The sequence below is a fragment of the Nematolebias whitei genome, chromosome 14 (assembly GCF_014905685.2).
Source record: "Nematolebias whitei isolate Nwh7 chromosome 14, NemWhi1, whole genome shotgun sequence".
Lineage (NCBI taxonomy): Eukaryota > Metazoa > Chordata > Actinopteri > Cyprinodontiformes > Rivulidae > Nematolebias > Nematolebias whitei.
This window is the reverse complement of record NC_056511.1, coordinates 236,486-254,296: the sequence shown is the minus strand read 5'-3', so window position 1 is coordinate 254,296 and position 17,811 is coordinate 236,486. Positions and strand designations below refer to the sequence as shown.

The following is a 17,811-nucleotide window of genomic DNA, read 5'->3' as shown; positions in this document are numbered from 1 at the left end:
CAAGAAGCTGAGACGCTGAGTTGCTGGAGTTTGTTGGTTGCTGTGTTACTGCACTCAGAAATGAGTTCAACTAGAGAGCGCACAGAGTGATGGAGTTAGAGCTCTTGGATGCAGACGCGTTCAGGATGATCCAGAGACGTTTTGGAATTATGATTTCTGTTTGAACACCACGCACGACTCTCGAAGGATTTCAGCTGCTCTCAACGGAGACGCTGAAAAAGTCTGAAGGATTCTATACCGACATTGAGTCATCGTCAACCAGGTAACGGTTTCTTCTTCGACTAAAGTGTACCGGAAGCAAGCTGAGATCTGATGGAGCGTGCACGTTCTGGTCATAACAGATTAATTCCCTGACATATCTCTCTGTAAGATAAATCTCCATTTCATCTTAAACTCTGCTTTCTCTTAAATTCAGTACAGATATTTTAGAAATATCTGAAGCAAAGTCCTCAATCACCGCCGCGTGATTGAAGCTCATTATTTGTGAAACTTGTCTGTTATTATTTTCATATTTTGCCAAATTAATGTAAATGTTTGATGTTAAACTTTGATTCTGAAAATAAATGACCGCATTCATTTTGATGGGTCAAAGATAAATAACGTCTCTCGTTACATTTCTGTTAAATTCAATGCACGACATTTACACAGTCAGAAAGATGAGGAACTCGTGAAAAAGTATGCATATATATCTCGTATATGTACTACTACATCAGTAAATGCCTCCTTCTGGCAGTGTTACTTAATGAGCTCAAATCTAATAGATACAATGAACCAGGCCTGTTCAGTGTTAATTCACTCAAATGCACTTAACATTAATAAAAATGCAATTTTTCTAAGAAGTCTTACAGCAACGTTCAGTTTTAAACACTCTCAAGCAGTTTAAATTTACCAGAATTCACCATTTAAACAGTACACAGAAACCAGGCTGGATTAACAAAAAAAATTTTAAATGAAAGACAGTGATCATCCTTCTTTCAGGAAAACTGTTTTACTCCTTTTTCAACAGCAGGTGGCAGTGTAAGCTTACTTTTACCAGCAGAAGTCTATGACAACTTCCTGTGAACGTCCTGTTGACATCCGGTTGTTAGCCGTTAGCTAGATGTAGCACACGGTCGAACATGGTTCTGCAACCTCTTTATGGACGGTTTTAAGCTTTTAACGTGGCTGTTGTTCACAAGCACGTTTATCTGCATGAAACATGAGTTTTTAGGAACAGTGACAGGCGTTATTTAGCGTTTTTAAACACAAAGGAGGACTCGGTTGAAACGAGATTCATTTCCGGGGTCATGTGACTTTACAGACACGTGAGTAACGGGGTGGGCTTTACAATCTGACATCAGAGGGAGTGGACGCACAGAGATACGTCACCAGCTTCTCAGTGAATCAGAGCGACCCAAACAGCGGTATTCAACCAATCACAGCTCGTGTTTACTTGCTCTCAGTTAGCAGTTAGCATGAAAAGTCCGGTCAACTATCGTCCATTAAACTTCAAAAATGCAAAATTTACTGTTAAAAATGTAACGATTCAGCATATAACAGTGGTCTGAGTCAGCGCCCAGCTTTAAAACAGTGTTTTATCCATTTAAAACACCACTCAGTTAAACGAGTCCAGTAAACAGAACCGGGTCGGACACGCAGAACCCCCCTTTCTGCTACAGTTTAAAACAGAATAAAGCGTTTTTTCCACAGCGTCCAGCTGAGTTACACACACAGATGTACACTTTTCAGTTTTAACAAGAACACATTGACATTATTGTAGCTTCTGAACACCACAAGCATGACTTATCATGTCCCTTCAAGCTCAAAAATACGGACAACCATGCCAACACGCAGCGTCCATCTCAACAGCACAGAACCTCGTGTCACATATAAGTCATACCGCTTTAGACATCTGTTCGGCCACCAAAATGTCTAAAGAGGAGAATGGTGCATAAAGTATCTCTTTTAGAGACCGTATGCGGCCACCAATAACTCTTTAGAGACCTGTATGGGGCCACCAATATGTAGGGTTCAAAGGGGCTAGGTTATAGCTGCCCTTGACTATAATATAATTTAAATAACGGGTTCTCTCTTTTTTGAGCTAAATTACAGCCATGTGACAGAGGTAACTGTGCATAGGTTGTTTAATCAGTGACATGAGACGTTAATTTTCTTTGACCCATCAGAATAAATGTGGTCATTTATTGAACAGAATCAAAATTTAACATCAAAATGTACAAGTGATTAGCTGATCTGGTTCTGATTAATAAAACTTGGCACGTTTTACTTAATAAAAACAACAGACATTTCTGAAGGCCTCTAGATTAATTACTGGCAAAATAGAAGAGTTTAAAGATGGGAAATGGAGGATTTTAAATGGAGAGAAAAAGATGGATAAACAGGAATGTGTGTTGACTAGGAACAGCACCCTTCATCCAATACCAGCCCAACTCTCCGGTACACTTGGCGCGTTAAGACTCATTACCTTAGACGGGATACCTCCGCTCAGGAACAGGAGTCCATTTCAATGCGACCTTTCAGCGTCTCCGGTAAGGATGGCTGAGAATCGTCCGAAGTGGTGACGGTACTCCGTTCAACAAACACGCTCATCTCCCGGGGGAATACACAGCAAGCTGTGAGCTCAGTCAGAGATTCCACTCAGACGTGGAGGACTCCATGAAAGACCCAGAAAGACTCCGGTCCCGGACTCCAGCAGACTGAAGACCGACTCAAGACTGAGAGACCCAGTTGACCTGATAGACCTCAACTGATCTGAGAAGTTCCAGGAAGTGTGTACTCTTAAAGAGTTCTCACTTCCGGTCACCTCAGGACTTCCTGATTGGTTGAAGCAACAACAGGGGGTGGTTCTAGTGATGTCAGAGGGTCATTACAAGTCAAGAAAACAGCAGGAATGTTTTAAGAATGGTTAGTTACAGACGAGAAAATATTTTGGAGAAATGACAGACTTACACTTGCCAGTTTCTTATTTACTGTCTGAGAGTTTTAAAAACAAAGCACTTCGTTCTTATACTTGCTTCCTGACTCTTGACCGAGATCCTTGACTTTTAACCGACATCAAATCCAGGTCTGTTGCCAACAAGACTTTTATCCTAAATGACTTTTTTAAAGACGAGGGACTAGATTTTCTTTTTCTCACAGAATCCTGGTTGCCTTTGGGTGATTCAAGCGCCTTGGTGGAACTTTTACCTCCTGACTGTCTGTGTTTTAATGCCCCGCGGCCATCAGGTCGGCGGGGTGGTGGAATATTAACTGTATTTAAATCAAACTTTTCCTGTAAACAGTTGTCCACCCTCATGCCCTGCTCCATTTTTGAGCTGAGTGCGTTTGAACTCGGACATTCTCCTCCCGTTCTGTGCGCGATTGTTTATCGCCCCCCTCGTTCCAAGGACTTCATAAGTGAATTCTCTGATTTTCTGGCTTACATCACACCAAGATATGATCACTTTATTATCGTTGGTGACTTTAATATTCACGTCTGTTGTCAGGAGAAGCCATTAGTGAAGGACTTCCTTGATTTGTTGGACTCATTTAATTTAACTCAACATGTAAATGGTCCCACCCAACAACACGGTCACACTCTGGATCTCATTTTAACACGTGATGTCTCTGTTTGTAATTTGGTAATCGGTGACAACGTTCTCTCAGACCACATGCCTGGCTTGTTTGATATCATCCCGCCTTGTCCTACTGCTAAGTCATGTGATTCTGCACGTACTTCACGCGCCATTAACCGTTTCACTGCTGCACGTTTTACTGAAGCTTTTAGCTCTGAGAGGATCGATCAGCTCTCAGTGTCTCTCTCCACTGAGGAGCTAACCTCTCAGCTTAACTCTGTTTGCTTAAATATTCTGGACCGTGTTGCTCCCGTTAAAACCAAGAAAACAAAACTTTTATCAGAACCATGGCTTAATGATGTCACTCAAGCCGTTAGACAGCAGTGTAGGAGAGCAGAACGCAGGTGGAGGAAAGACAGGCTGCAGGTTTCTTTTCAAATCCTAAAGGAGAGTTGGCGTCATTATCAGAAGGCAGTTAAAGCCGCCAAATCGAAGTTCTTTTCTGCGATAATTGCCTCAAACTCCCACAACCCCCGAGCCCTTTTTTCCACCCTGAACTCAGTTCTACACCTCAGTGAACCTTCACCTCTAGAAGCCTCAACAGAGCTGTGTAAAAACTTCCTCCATTTCTTTTCTGAAAAAGTTGCAAACACCCGGGCACTCATTTCTCCACCTGCTCATGATCCGTCCATCCCATCTCATTGTGTTGCTGTTCTTGACCACTTCGAGCCCATCTCTCTGTCTTCCCTGGAGCAGGTCATGTACGGCATGAAGCCATCTGGCTCCCCTTTTGACGTTGTCCCCCCTCGACTCCTCAAGGAGCTTCTTCCTGTTCTGGGCCCTCCTGTTCTTGGCATTGTGAACAGCAGCTTAGCCTCAGGTGTGGTGCCAATAACTTTTAAACATTGTAAAGAACATATACCTGTCAGGTATTATTCATAATTTAAACGGATTCTTTCATTTTTCTGGACTGAGTACTATCGTGCATTGAATGATTAAATGTGGACGGAAACGTGTTTTAATTTCTGACTCACCAACAACAGTGAGCCGTTTAATTAAAAACGATTTACAACACATCACACATTTACAATAATTGGCAGATTGATTTCAACAACAGCTTAATTGATGAGCTTTACAATTAGAAACCATACGGCCATGGTATCTCACTGATAGAAGATAGAAGAGTTTTAAAGATGGGAAATGAAGGAGTTTAAATGGAGAGAATGGGTGAGGGAAATGTGTCTGTATAACGAACGGCACTCTCCATTCGAACCCAGCTCCACCTCGGTACGCTTCAGTAGGAAATCGACTCATTACCTCTCTGAAGATGAATCAGCTGGTACGGAGTTCCATTTAACGCTACCATTTCCAGCGTCTCCTTAGGATGGTTGGAAAACGTCCGGAGTAGTGACGGTACTTCGTTCAACACCACGCTCACCTCTCGGGTGGACTCACATGAGCTGTGAGTACGTCAGAGTTTCCACTCAGATGTGGAAGATTCCATAAGCCCCACGAGACTCGGAACTTTGTTCTTCCTTCTGGAACTTTGTTCTGCGTTCTGCGTTCTGAACTGAACTCCCTGGAACTAGGAAGTGTTGACCCTTTTAAAGAGCTCACTTCCGGTTCCTCTGAGAACTTCTTGATTGGTTAAAACGAACCAACAGGGGGTGTGGTTTCAGTGATGTAAGAGGTTATTAAAAGTCAAGGAGAAAGAGTAGATTGTTAAGAACAGATAGAAAAATGTTTTGAAGAACAGAGACTTTTTGGAGCCGTTTTCCTCATATCTGTCTGAAAAAGTTAAACATGACGTTTCTTTCCAGTAAACATGTTTTTGACCGAAACTTGACTTTTGACCGACTTACTCCTTCTTGTTTCAGACAGAGAATCAAAAATGCATCATTACTCTTGTAACAGACATTAACTTGATTTCTACTTTGAATGAGGATTAAAAATCATTAATACTCTCTCCTCTTTGGTCTGCCGCACAAATTACTTTTACATGGCTTTACATGTTTCAAAAATTTAGCCCCAGTTTTACAGCAACTTCACTGTGTAGTGAGTCACGTGAGGTACGTGTCACTTATAGTATGACAAATATATGTGTATATATTTATGCATACTTTTCACGAGTTCTTCATTTTTCTGACTGTGTAATGCCGTGCATTGAATTTCTCAGAAATGTAACGAGAGACGTTGTTTATCTTTGACCCATCAAATGAATGGAATCATTTATTTTCAGAATCAAAGTTTAACATCAAACATTTACATTAATTTGGCAAAATATGAAAATAATAACAGACAGTTTCACTGAAAATGAACTTCAAATCACTCGGCGGTGATTTGAGGACTTTGCTTCAGATATTTCTAAAAATATCTGTGCTGATTTATGAGAGAGAGGTGAGTTTTAGAGTGAAAGGAGATTATCTTACAGAGAACTGTGTGAGGGAATTTAATCTGTTTGACCAGAAGTTGCACGCTCCCATCAGGTATCTCAGCTTTGCCCACGGTACACTTGGTCGAAGAAGTCTTTACCTGGTTTGACGATGGATCAGCTCAGTAAGCATCCTTCAGACTGTTTCAGCGCCTCCGTTAAGAACAGCTAAAAATCCTCGGAGAGTCGTGCGTGGTTAGCTCAAAACAGAATTATAATCCCAAACGTCCCTGGTTCTTCATAACTCCAAACTCTTCATAACTCTTGGACTCTTCATTGCTCTGAAGCTTTCAGAACCGGCTGCACTCTCAATCTGCTCTCATTCCAACATCTCTCAGAACTCTCATTCTCTTGGAATTCTGGAATTCTCTCGAAATCTAACATGAACTGGGGAGTTGCCACATTTTATTTGGGTCGACTTCCTGTTCAATTTAGAGCTTTCTGATTCGTGGAAGGACCAGAAAGAGGAGTGGTTTTGACGTAAGGTGTTTATCAACAGTCGAGGTCAGAGAATGAAACTTGTTTAACATACAGAAAAGATTATTGCAGAAGCAGCAGACTTTTTGGAGTCTACTCTTGGTAATCTTCTGAAAAAGTTTAAACATGACATTTTTCTTCAGTAAACATTTAGCTGACCGAAGCCTCAACTTTCACACACTTACGACTTGCTCATTTCAGACAGAAAATCAAGAAAGGCATATTCAGGTGATTTCTTCTCTGAATGAGGAACAAAAATCATTACTTACTGTTTATGTAAAATAAAAATGAGTAGTTCTTTTCAACCTGTAAAGCATTGAGTGAACTAACACAATTTGATTATCAAAACATTTGTAAGACAGTAATGATTATAAAGAATTGTCTTTTCTGCTTGATTAATTCAAGAAAGAAAGACATCAGATGGCCCAGACTTATTCAGATCAATGAAAATAACAGTCTCTGTCCATCTGGTAGATTTGAGGTCATCTGGTTCACTACAACTGGCTTCCAGTCACTTTCAAAATTATATTTAAAATCCTGTTGTACACATTCAAGACCATCCATAACCTCGCCCCTCCCCATCTGTCCGATCTCCTGCACATGATCACCCATTCACGCTCCCTTCATTCTTGCGCTAACAAATAAAATGCCTTATTATTATTACTTCTGAGATCCCCCAAAGCATCTCAGAAGGCAGCACAACAGCTCAGTGGTTAGCACTGTTGCCTCACAGCAAGAAGGTCCTGGCTTCAATCCCAAGTTGGACCTGGGGTCTTTCTATGTGGAGTTTGCATGTTCTTCTTGTGCTTGTGTGGGTTTTCTCCGGGTACTCCGGTTTCCTCCCACAGACCAAAAACATGCATGTTAGTCTGCCTTCAGGTCCAGGCTTCCCTTGCAAAGAGATCTGTGATCTCAATGGGATTTGCCTGGTTAAATAAAGTTTAATAATAAAAATCTATTTGAGCTCCCAGTGAGCAGTTAGTGAATACAAGTCTTGTCTAAAGGCATATGAGCATGGTGGGAATGTACAATTTTCTGGTCCCATGTTGGCTGCTCTTCCACTGCACCACAGCTACACCCCCCAGTTTTTGTGTAATTAAGTTGATTAGTTAGTTGATTTGACAGAAGGCTGTGATTGGTTGGTTGGTTGTTCTGACAGAAAATTGTGATTGTTTGTTTCAGGTGGACAAGCAGCAACTGCTTAAAGTTTTTATTCCTCCAGACTCATCAGGAAATAAACTGGACCGCTGCAGGAGGTAACATATATTTTTTCTCAATTTGTTGTGTATAAATCTCTATCATCACCTCCTGTTGCACCTGTTGCTCAGGTATGTGCAGCCTCAGTGGCACTTGTTAGCCCCAAACAGCTCAGCCAATATTAGCCATCTACAGACCGAAGGATGTGTGGATGGATGGACCTTTGACCAATCAGAGTTTTCTACCACCACCGTCTCTGAGGTAACAACCAGGACCTCAGACAACAGATGTTACAGAGGTTCATTTGTAGTTGTAGGACATTTATAAGACTGATCGATAACAACACAATGATTTAGTTATGGCTGCCCAGGTAAATGAATAATTACAGTATATTACAGTGAATATTTTGAAAGGGATGTATAAAACAGAATATTAATGAAGTTAGTAAACATTAATAGAGCTAGTGTAAATCATTGAGACTGGTGATTAAGAAGATTTAGAAGTCACAAATATTAACAAAGTTAGCAGTGAGGCTAAAGTTAATGACAAATGTGATTCCTAATGAAACAGATCAACATCCAAAATCATGAATGACTTAACTCTGTCTCTTTGTCTGCACCTGTTCATGTGTCTTTACCTGTCTCCACCTGCCTGTCTATCTGTCTGTTTCCACTTGTCTGTCTGTCCCCTCAACCTGTCGGTTCCCTGGTATTTTTCTGTCTCTACTGTCTGTTTTTTCCCCTCCATGTCTGTCTGCCTGTCTGTTCCACCTGCTTGTCTGTCTCCACCTGTCTGTCTCTACCTGTCCATGTCCATGTGTGTCTCAGTGGGGCCTGGTGTGTTCCCGGCGTCCTCTCAAACAGATGATTCAGAGTACTTATATGGGCGGAGTTTTAACAGGTTCCATCATCTTTGGCAGCCTGTCGGACAGGTGAGGTTCAGTTGTCAGAATCTTCTGTGCATCACTTCTGGTGAACAGCAAACTTATACCACTATCACTTTGTTTTTCAGGTTTGGGAGGAAGTCTGTCCTTATTTGGTCATACCTGCAACTAGGTGTGCTTGGCTGTAGCTCCGCCCTCTCACCTTCATACTCTGCCTACTGTGTTTTTAGATTTCTGAGTGGGATGGCAGTGTCTGGGATCATTCTTAATGGAGTCTCGCTGAGTACCTGTCCTCATTTTATTATTTTGTTCACCTGTTTACCAAATCATATGCTCACCTGTGTTGTTCACTGTTGCACTGCCTTCCTTTCTGTCTTCAGAGGTGGAGTGGATACCAACCAAATCAAGGACATTAGTGGGCACGCTCACTTCCTTCTTCTTCACCTTTGGTCAGATGATCTTGGCAGGGCTTGCCTATTGGCTGAGAGACTGGCGGAAGCTGCAGGTGTTTGTTTGTGCTCCCCACTTCCTGTTCTTCACCTACAGCTGGTTAGTGCCACAAAAGTAATCCCTGGTTAGTCTGGAGGTTCTTGCCCCATTTAATATTTCTCCTATTTTTTCCCCTATTTATTCCTATTTCTGAATTGTCAGGTGGTTCTAATATTTTCTTCTGATTGTCAGGTGGTTCTAGTCTCTTCTCTGATTGGTCAGATGTTCTAGTCTCTTTTATGAGTGGTCAGGAGGTTTTAGTCTCTTTTATGAATGGTGTGGTGGTTCTTGTCTCTTCTCTGATTGGTCAGATCGGTCTAGTCTCTTCTATGAGTGGTCAGGTGGTACTAGTCTCTTCCCTGATTGGTCAGGTGGTTATAGTCTTTTCTCTGATTGTTTAAGTGGTTCTAGTCTCTTGGTCAGGGGGTTCTAACCTATCTCTGATTGGTCAGGTGGTTCTATTCTCTTATTTGATTAGTCAGGTGGTTCTAATCTCTCCTCTGATTGGTCAGGTGGCTCTAGTCTCCTCTCTGATTGGTCAGGTGTTTCTAGTCTCTTTTCTAATTGGTCAGGTGGTTCTTGTCTCCTCAATGAATGGTGAGATGGTTCTAGTATCTTCTTTGATTAGTCAGATGTTCTAGTCTCTTCTATGAGTTGTCAGGTGGTTCTAGGCTTTCCTTCTGCTTGGTCAGGTGGATCTAATCTCTTATATGAGTGGTCAGGAGGTTTTAGTCTCTTTTATGAACGGTGTGGTGGGTCTTGTTTCTTCTCTGATTGGTCAGGTGGTTCTAATCTTTTCTCTGATTGGTCAGGTGGTTCTAATCTCTTCTCTGATTGGTCAGGGGGTACTAGTTTCTTCCCTGATTGGTCAAGTGGTTCTAGTCTCTTCTCTGATTGGTCAGGTGTTTCTTTTCTCTGATTGGTCAGGTGTTCATAGTCCCTTTTCTGTTTGGTCATGTGGTTCTAGTGTCTTCTCTGATTGATTCGTAGGTTTTAGTCTTTTCTCTGATGGGTCAGGTGTTTTCATTCTATTTTCTGGTTCATCAGGTGTTTCTATTCTTCTCTATGATTGGTCAGTTGGGTTTAGTTTTTTCTATGATTTGTCATGTGCTTTCCTTGTATTCTCTGGTTGGTCAGGAGATTCTAGTTTATCCTGATGCATGCTCAATAATCCAGGTAGAAAAATCCAAAAAAGTTCAATCTGGTCCTCTGGACATTCAAAAAATAAACAAAAAAAACCAAAGCAAAAAAATGTATAAACGTTTCATCTCTCATTCGAAAGACTTCCTCAGTCTGAGGTGCTGTATTCAGCTCAGTCTCTTAAATAGCACCTTCTCAGAGTGGATCAACCAGTTTGCTGCTGACAACCAAAACCAGCTGCTCACATGGTCAAGCAGGACCATCAGCCTAACAATGGATCATTAGCACCTGATGGCTGTTTACTATTCACAGAGGGCTGAGTGATACTAGCAATCACAGCATTGTAAGAGGGGGACAGTTGAACCCGGAGGCCTCCACCCCTGTTTAATGATGGACGATTTCTTTTCACAAAGATGGCCTCCTTTACTCCTCTCTCAAACCATCGTTCCTCTCTGTCCAGGATGTGAACATCTTCATCTCTGAAAGAGTGACCACTGGCCTGGAGATGAGTGTAGACCGCAGAATCCTAACCTGATGATGTTGATCTTCTGTGCTGGGCCATCCTTTTGGCCAGTGGCTGTTTAGTTTCCCCGATGTAAGACTGATCACAGCCCTCCTGACACTGAACAGCATACACAACATTACTCTGTTTGTGCCGGGGGACTGGATCTTTGGGATGAACCAGTCTTTGCCGTAATGTATTTTGGGGTTTAAAAGCCACTGGGACGTTATGTTTAGAAAATAAACATCTCAGTTTCTCTGATACTCCCTCAACATACGGAATGACCACTGGTCTGGGTCTGGGTTCCTCCTTTTCACCTGATGGCTGACTGGAGTCCTGTTTGGGTTTCTTCTCTGCTTTCAGGAAGGCCCAGTTAGGATATCCACATTGCTCTAGAGCCTGTCTTGTGTAGGATTTCTCCTTCTGCCTGGCTCCTGAGTTAGTGGGGATGCTGTCTGCTCTGTGGTACAGAGTCCTGATGACTCCTATTTTGTGCTCCAAAGGGTGATGGGAGTCAAACTGCAAATACTGGTCTGTGTGGGTGGGTTTGCGGTACACCTCGGTTGGCAAATGTCCTCTATCAGAGACTGAGACCTCACAGTCCAAGAAAGCCAACCCGCCATTTTTTACATCTTCTCGTGTGAACTTGATCAGGTTGTTCTAGTCTTTTTTTCTAGTATGTTAGGTGGTTCTAGTATATTCTCTGATTGGTCAGGTGGTTATAGTTTCTTCTCTGATTGGTTCATTGGTTTTTGTTTTTTCGCTGGTTTGTCAGATGGTTCTAGTCTCTTCTCTGATTCGTCAGGTGTTTCTAGTCTCTCCTCTGGTTGGTCAGATGGTTCTAGGTTCTTCTCTGATTGGTTAAGTGTTTCTAGTCTCTTCTCTGATTGGTCAGGTGGTTCTAGTTGCTTCTCTGATTGGTCAGGTAGTTCTAGACTTTTCTCTGATTGGTCAAGTGGTTTTATTCTCGTCTCTGGTTGATCAGGTGGTATGCAGAGTCAGCTCGTTGGTTGGTGCTGAACCGTCGGTCAGACGAGGCACTGACAAGTCTTCACAGAGTTGCTCGAATCAATGGAAAAGCAGAGATTAAGGACGAGCTCACTCTTGATGTGAGGTGTCTACTTCTATAGTACATGTTTCAATGTTTCTGTCCAATTCAAGGCTAATTTAGGACCATGTGACTGCAGATACTCCACTTTCACATGAGTAAAGAGATTGAGTCGAGTGGTTCAACGTTCACAGCATTTGACCTGCTAAAAACCAGACGGATACGACGCATCTCCATCTGTCTGGTCGCAGTATGGTCAGAAACCTTTTTAACTTGATTTCTGCTTTCATATTTTTTAAATTCTTTATTACTGTGTTTTTCTAGTGTATGTTCACTCAAATACTACCTGTGTCGATGTTTACCTGTCTTCCTGTTCAGGTTTGCCACCAGTTTTGCATATTATGGTCTGGCGATGGATCTTCAGAAGTTTGGGGTGAGTTCTTTCAGAACTTTTACCTTGGCACCTGTCACTTGACGTGAATTACTCCAGCTCATTGAAACCTTCCTGTTGTTATTTTGGCGATTTACACTAAACTATTTACTCATTGGCTGTTTCAGGTGAGTATTTACCTGATGCAGATCATCTTTGCAGCTGTTGATGTTCCTGCCAAGTTTTTTGCTTTGGGCATGCTAAGTTACCTGGGGAGGCGGGTATCTCAGGTGTCCTGTCTTTTCCTGTCAGCTGTTATCATCTTTGCCAACATCTTTGTCCCTACAGGTACTGATTCTCTTCTTGCTTCTGATCTGATCCTGATTGCAGTCCTTCTCCCACTTCATATTTTTATTCTAGATCTGCTCCTTTATAATTTTTATTTGAATTTTGTTTCTGACCCTGATCTTGGTCCTTATATTGATTGTTGATAATGATTTTTGTTCTAAACTCTTGTCCTAGAACTCATCTAGTCCTGTTTCTGGTTTAATCCCTGCAGACATGCAAACCCTGAGGACCACACTGGCCTGTCTAGGTAAAGCCTTCACGTCAGCCTCCTTCACCACCGTTTATCTGTTCACTGGAGAGCTGTACCCCACTGTCATCAGGTTAGACCACCTGACTGAAGCCTGACTGGACCAGAACCTCAAATAAGCTGATCATCTGCTGATCATGTGACACACTGATCACATGATGTATATGCTGTACTTTTAGGCAGACAGGAATGGGTTTTGTCTCTACTATGGCAAGAGCTGGCAGCATGGCAGCCCCTGCAGTCCTGATTTTGGATGAGGTAATTTCTCTGATCCAGAGTTTTAGTAAGCTCTCAGAAAAGTTTCAGTGATGAAGTAACATCATCAACGAGTTTTAATCATATGCAGTATATAAACACCATCAAGTCATCGCCATAGAGGATGATCAACAGATAAAGATGTTACTGACTAAGCGATTTCCTCAGGTGCTTCCTGTGTTGCCTAGTATAGTCTATGGAGGTGCAGCTGTTCTGGCCAGTGGTTTCGCCTGCTTCCTTCCAGAGACTCTCAACAAGCCGTTGCCTGACACAATTAAGGACACGGAGGAATATAGGTGAGCTAATGTGTGTTAGCGTTGTCACAGTGTGAGACTGTGAAACAAAAGAACAGTGTGGAGAGCTTTGATGCTACTGATTTATTATTTATTACTGGGAGTTGGACCAGGTCTCTAATGCCCCTTTTCCATTAGTAACGGTATGTCCCGACTGGACTGACTCAGCCCGGTTCCAAGGCTTTTCCATTAATAATCGTTAAATCTGAAAAGAACAAATACTTCTCCCAAATCATTGCTTCAAACAGTCATAGTCCCCGTGTTCTTTTTAATACCATAAATTCCATTTTAAACGTGCCTCGGTCTGCCAGCATGGAGGCCTCCGTTGACATCTGCAATGACTTTACCAGATACTTTGCTGATAAGGTAGAGTTGATTAGGTCATCCATCCCCCAGTCCACAACTGATCCTTCTGTCTTTGTCCCTTGCTCAGCTGTCTTCAAACAGTTTGAACCCATTTCTGAACAAAGTCGTTGGTCAGATGAAACCCTCCGGTTCCCCTGCTGACCCCATTCCTGCGTCGTTTTTCAATCAAGTTCTACCCACGATTGGACCCTCTGTTCTTACCATTATAAATAGTAGTATTGTGACAAGTGTGGTTCCCGATGTTTTCAAACATGCAGTAGTTCATCCGTTAATTAAGAAACCTGGACTTGACCCTTCGACTTGCTCAAATTTCAGACCAATCTCAAAACTTCCCTTCCTGTCCAAAATCTTGGAGAAAATAGTTTTCATTCAACGGAATCTTCGAGATTTTTCAATCTGGTTTTAAGCAACTCCACAGCACTGAAACAGCGTTAGTGAGCGTTTGTAATGACATTATGATCTCAAACGATTCTGGTCAATTTGTGGTACTTGTGCTCCTGGACCTTACTGCTGCTTTTGATACTGTTGACCACAGTATCCTTATATCACGGCTGGAACAGTGGGTTGGGATCACAGGTGCTGCATTAGAATGGTTCCGCTCATACCTGAGTGGCAGGAGTTTTTGTGTCAAGGTTGGTAATAATGTAACCGCCTCATTACCTCTTTCTTGCGGGGTCCCACAGGGTTCGATTCTTGGACCCCTTCTGTTCTCACTTTATTTGCTCCCACTGGGGTCCATCCTGAGGAAACATGGTCTTTCATTCCATTGCTATGCTGATGACTGCCAGATCTACCTGCCTGTGAAACCAGCAAGTGTTTGCACCATTCACCCTCTGTTAAAATGTCTGAATGACATTAGGGCCTGGATGGCTTCAAATTTCTTAAGTTTTAACAATGACAAGACTGAAGTCATTGTCTTTAGCCCTAGCTCAGCTGCCACCACTGATCCTGTCAACGTGGACTCTCTTCAGCCATATCTATGGTATAGAATAAAGTTTATTCATTAAAAAAAAAAAAAAAAAAAAATCCATAACAATATAAAAAAATACAAGAGATTTAAAATGAAAGGCAGCAGAAAGAAGAAAAAAATCTTATTATATCTGCCCCTTTTTTCAAACAGTTATTTCAATCATAATAATCTTCAAGTACCAGAACAAAATGAATAACTCTTTTTAATTTTTCTAATTCTAATACAAAACACACACTAAGCTACTTCATATATTTTTTTTTAACAATTCAGTTTTGATCTTTTTCTTAAATGTTCACATTGACTTGACATTTTTCACATCACTCTCCAGAACATTCCACAATCCAACTCCTTGGATTGAGGTAGACCTTCCCTTCAGACTAGTTCTGAATGTTGGTTTGACAAATATCTCTATCCCCTTAAGATTATAACAACTTTGTCTTTTAACAACATTTCTTTGGATATTTAATGGTAATGTGTTATTTTGAGCCCTATACATAACTGATAAAATACTATAATCTACCAAATCATGGAACTTCAATAAGTTCAGTTGATAAAATAATGTGCTTGATGGGTGACTGTAATGCTTTCTGGTGATAATTCTTACAGCTCTTTTCTGTAAAATAAAAATAGGTTTTGTAAATGTTTTACACGCTTTCCCCCAAACATCAATGCAATAGATTAAATGTGGAACAATGATTGTGTTATACAACACGTACAGAGCTTTATCATTTAATAATTCCCTGACTTTGTATAGTACTGCAATAGATTTAGATATTTTTGTTCTTACAGAATTTATGTGATTTTTCCATGTTAGCTGTTCATCAATGATTACACCCAAAAATTCCATCTCATTAACTTAAGCATATCAGCATATCTGAAGCAGTCTGGTAAAAATCTCGGGATGGTTTTAGACTCTGACTTCAATTTTGACAAACAAATCAACTCTGTTCTGCAGAAAAGCTTCTTCCAACTCAGACAGGTAGCTAAGCTCAGGCCAGCGTTGTCCAGACCCGACCTTGAGAAACTAGTCCACGCCTTTGTCACGACTCGATTGGACTATTGCAATGCACTGTGTGCTGGGATCAGCCAGGCCTCCATCTCACGTCTTCAGCTCGTCCAGAATGCTGCTGCTCGGCTTTTAACCGGAACTCGTAGGTCTGAACATATTACTCTAGTTCTGTCCTCCCTTCACTGGCTCCATGTTCGTACGAGGATAGTCTTTAAAATTCTTCTGTTGACCTTCAAAAACCTAAATGGCCTCGCACCCCTTTACCTCTCTGAGCTTCTGGAACCTTACGTTCCCTCTCGGGCCCTGATATCATTCGATCAGCTGCTTTTGGCTGTTCCAAAAACAAGACTGAAGCTCAGAGGAGATCGGGCTTTTTCAGTCATGGGCCCCAAACTTTGGAACAACCTGCCCCCCAACATCAGGCAGGCCACCTCCCTTCCTCACTTCAAATCTCTGCTTAAAACACATCTGTTCTCTCAGGCATTTCATACAGTCTTAGTTGATTTAGTGTTTTTTAATCTGTGACCCCATGTTTTAAATGACAAAGTCCATGCTCAATAATCCAGGTTTACAGTCCAACATTTTTCAGTCAGGTCATCTGGACAGTTTTTTCTTTTTTGTGTGCTGAAACGTTTCGACTTCGATCCAGAAGGCTTCATCAGTCAAGGAAACATAACAAAACTGATTCTTCCCCCAACAGCTTACTCCAAAGTGGAACAAACCAGTTCTGCTTGTGATAAGATGGTCTCTTTGGTATGCCCCCTCCTCCATTGCCGGCCCTCTTCCTTGTTGACAGTCTTGTCAAACTGGTTGAAAGTTTTAAATGCTTTTTATTCATTCTTCAGTTATTATTATTAGTGTATTGTATTTTTTCTCTTTAATTTTATTCCCATTGATCGATTGATTGTTGTTAAGCACTTTGATAACAGGTTCTGTTTTAAATGTGCTCTATAAATAAATCAATCAACCTTTATTTATACAGGTAAATCCCATTGAGCCTCGAGGACTCATTTACAAGAGAGACCTGATTTCAACAAAGAAAGATGACAACAATGGACAACAGCAACAACAATAAACAATTATAAAAAGTCATACTGCAGGTTTTTTTTTTTTTTAACAAATAGGATGGCTAAAAGAAAAAGGTAACAAAACAAAAACCAGCTAGATTCCAAGACAAATGTAGAAAACTAAAAACAGGAACATGTCTGCATTGGTCCCTGCCAGGAGTCCAACAGATTCTTAAAGACACTTACAGAGGTCAAAGGTCGAGAGCTTCAAATCTTTTTGTAAGATATTCCAGGAAACAGGAGCAGAGTAGGAGAAGGCCCTTTTGTCTAGTTCAGTCCTCACTGAGGGAACACTGCAGGTAATGATGTCCTGAGAGCGCACTCTATAGCTGCACTCACGCAGAGACATGTAGGAGGAGATGTATGAAGGCAGCAGACCAAGAAGTGATTTAAAGATGAAAATGTACCAGTGAGAGAGTCTGCGTAAGTTAATGATGTCCAGTTAACCAGTGAATACTGGGTGCAGTGGTGGGTACGATAATCACAGCCAGTTATGAATCTTAGTGCACCATGATAGACAGCATCCAACATCTGCAGGCTTCTTGTAGGAGCGTTCATATAAATAATGTCTCCATAATCAATGGAGGGAAGGAAAGTCACAGATACAAGGCGTTTTCTAGCATTCAGGGTTAGACAGGATTTGTTTCTGAAAAAGAAACCCAGTTTAACTTTCAGTTTCTTTACCAAGTTTTCCACATGGAGCTTAAAAGAGAGATGTGAGTCGACCAAGATACCCAAATATTTATAGGAATCAACAAACTCAATGGGGACACCATTTGAGGATAAAATCGGAGGAAGAACTGCTGGGACCAACTTCCTATTTGAAAAAAACATCCCTTTGGTTTTTTCGGCATTTAGGACAAGTTTGAGGCGAAACAAATCAGTCTGGATGATGTTAAATGCAGATTTCAAAAGCTGGAAAGCCTTAGCAACAGTTTTAGCTCGACAATAAACAACTGTGTCATCAGCATAGAAATGTATGGATGCATTAGGGATGTTTTTACCTACATTATGTATGTAGATTGTAAAGAGGGTGGGTCCTAAGACTGAGCCTTGTGGTACACCATTGTTGACTGTTAAATAACTGGAGGAAGTACCATTATGTTGAACACATTGCCTCCGGTCTGAGAGATAGTTAGAGAACCAACCAATGGTGTGTTCTGAG

General features: G+C 41.4%; 1 protein-coding gene across 1 annotated transcript in view; it reads left to right on the top strand.

The window, feature by feature from the left end:
* The window catches only part of oatx (organic anion transporter X), a 47,602-nt gene that overhangs the window by 25,097 nt on the left and 4,694 nt on the right, over positions 1-17,811 (top strand). The window contains exons 4-15 of the mRNA XM_037687192.1: positions 7,645-7,718; positions 7,791-7,920; positions 8,487-8,590; positions 8,671-8,825; positions 8,923-9,091; positions 11,659-11,782; positions 11,861-11,976; positions 12,100-12,154; positions 12,280-12,439; positions 12,651-12,759; positions 12,866-12,944; positions 13,110-13,237. Coding sequence (XP_037543120.1) covers positions 7,645-7,718; positions 7,791-7,920; positions 8,487-8,590; positions 8,671-8,825; positions 8,923-9,091; positions 11,659-11,782; positions 11,861-11,976; positions 12,100-12,154; positions 12,280-12,439; positions 12,651-12,759; positions 12,866-12,944; positions 13,110-13,237 — 1,403 coding nt within the window. The remainder of the gene's footprint in view (positions 1-7,644; positions 7,719-7,790; positions 7,921-8,486; positions 8,591-8,670; positions 8,826-8,922; positions 9,092-11,658; positions 11,783-11,860; positions 11,977-12,099; positions 12,155-12,279; positions 12,440-12,650; positions 12,760-12,865; positions 12,945-13,109; positions 13,238-17,811) is intronic.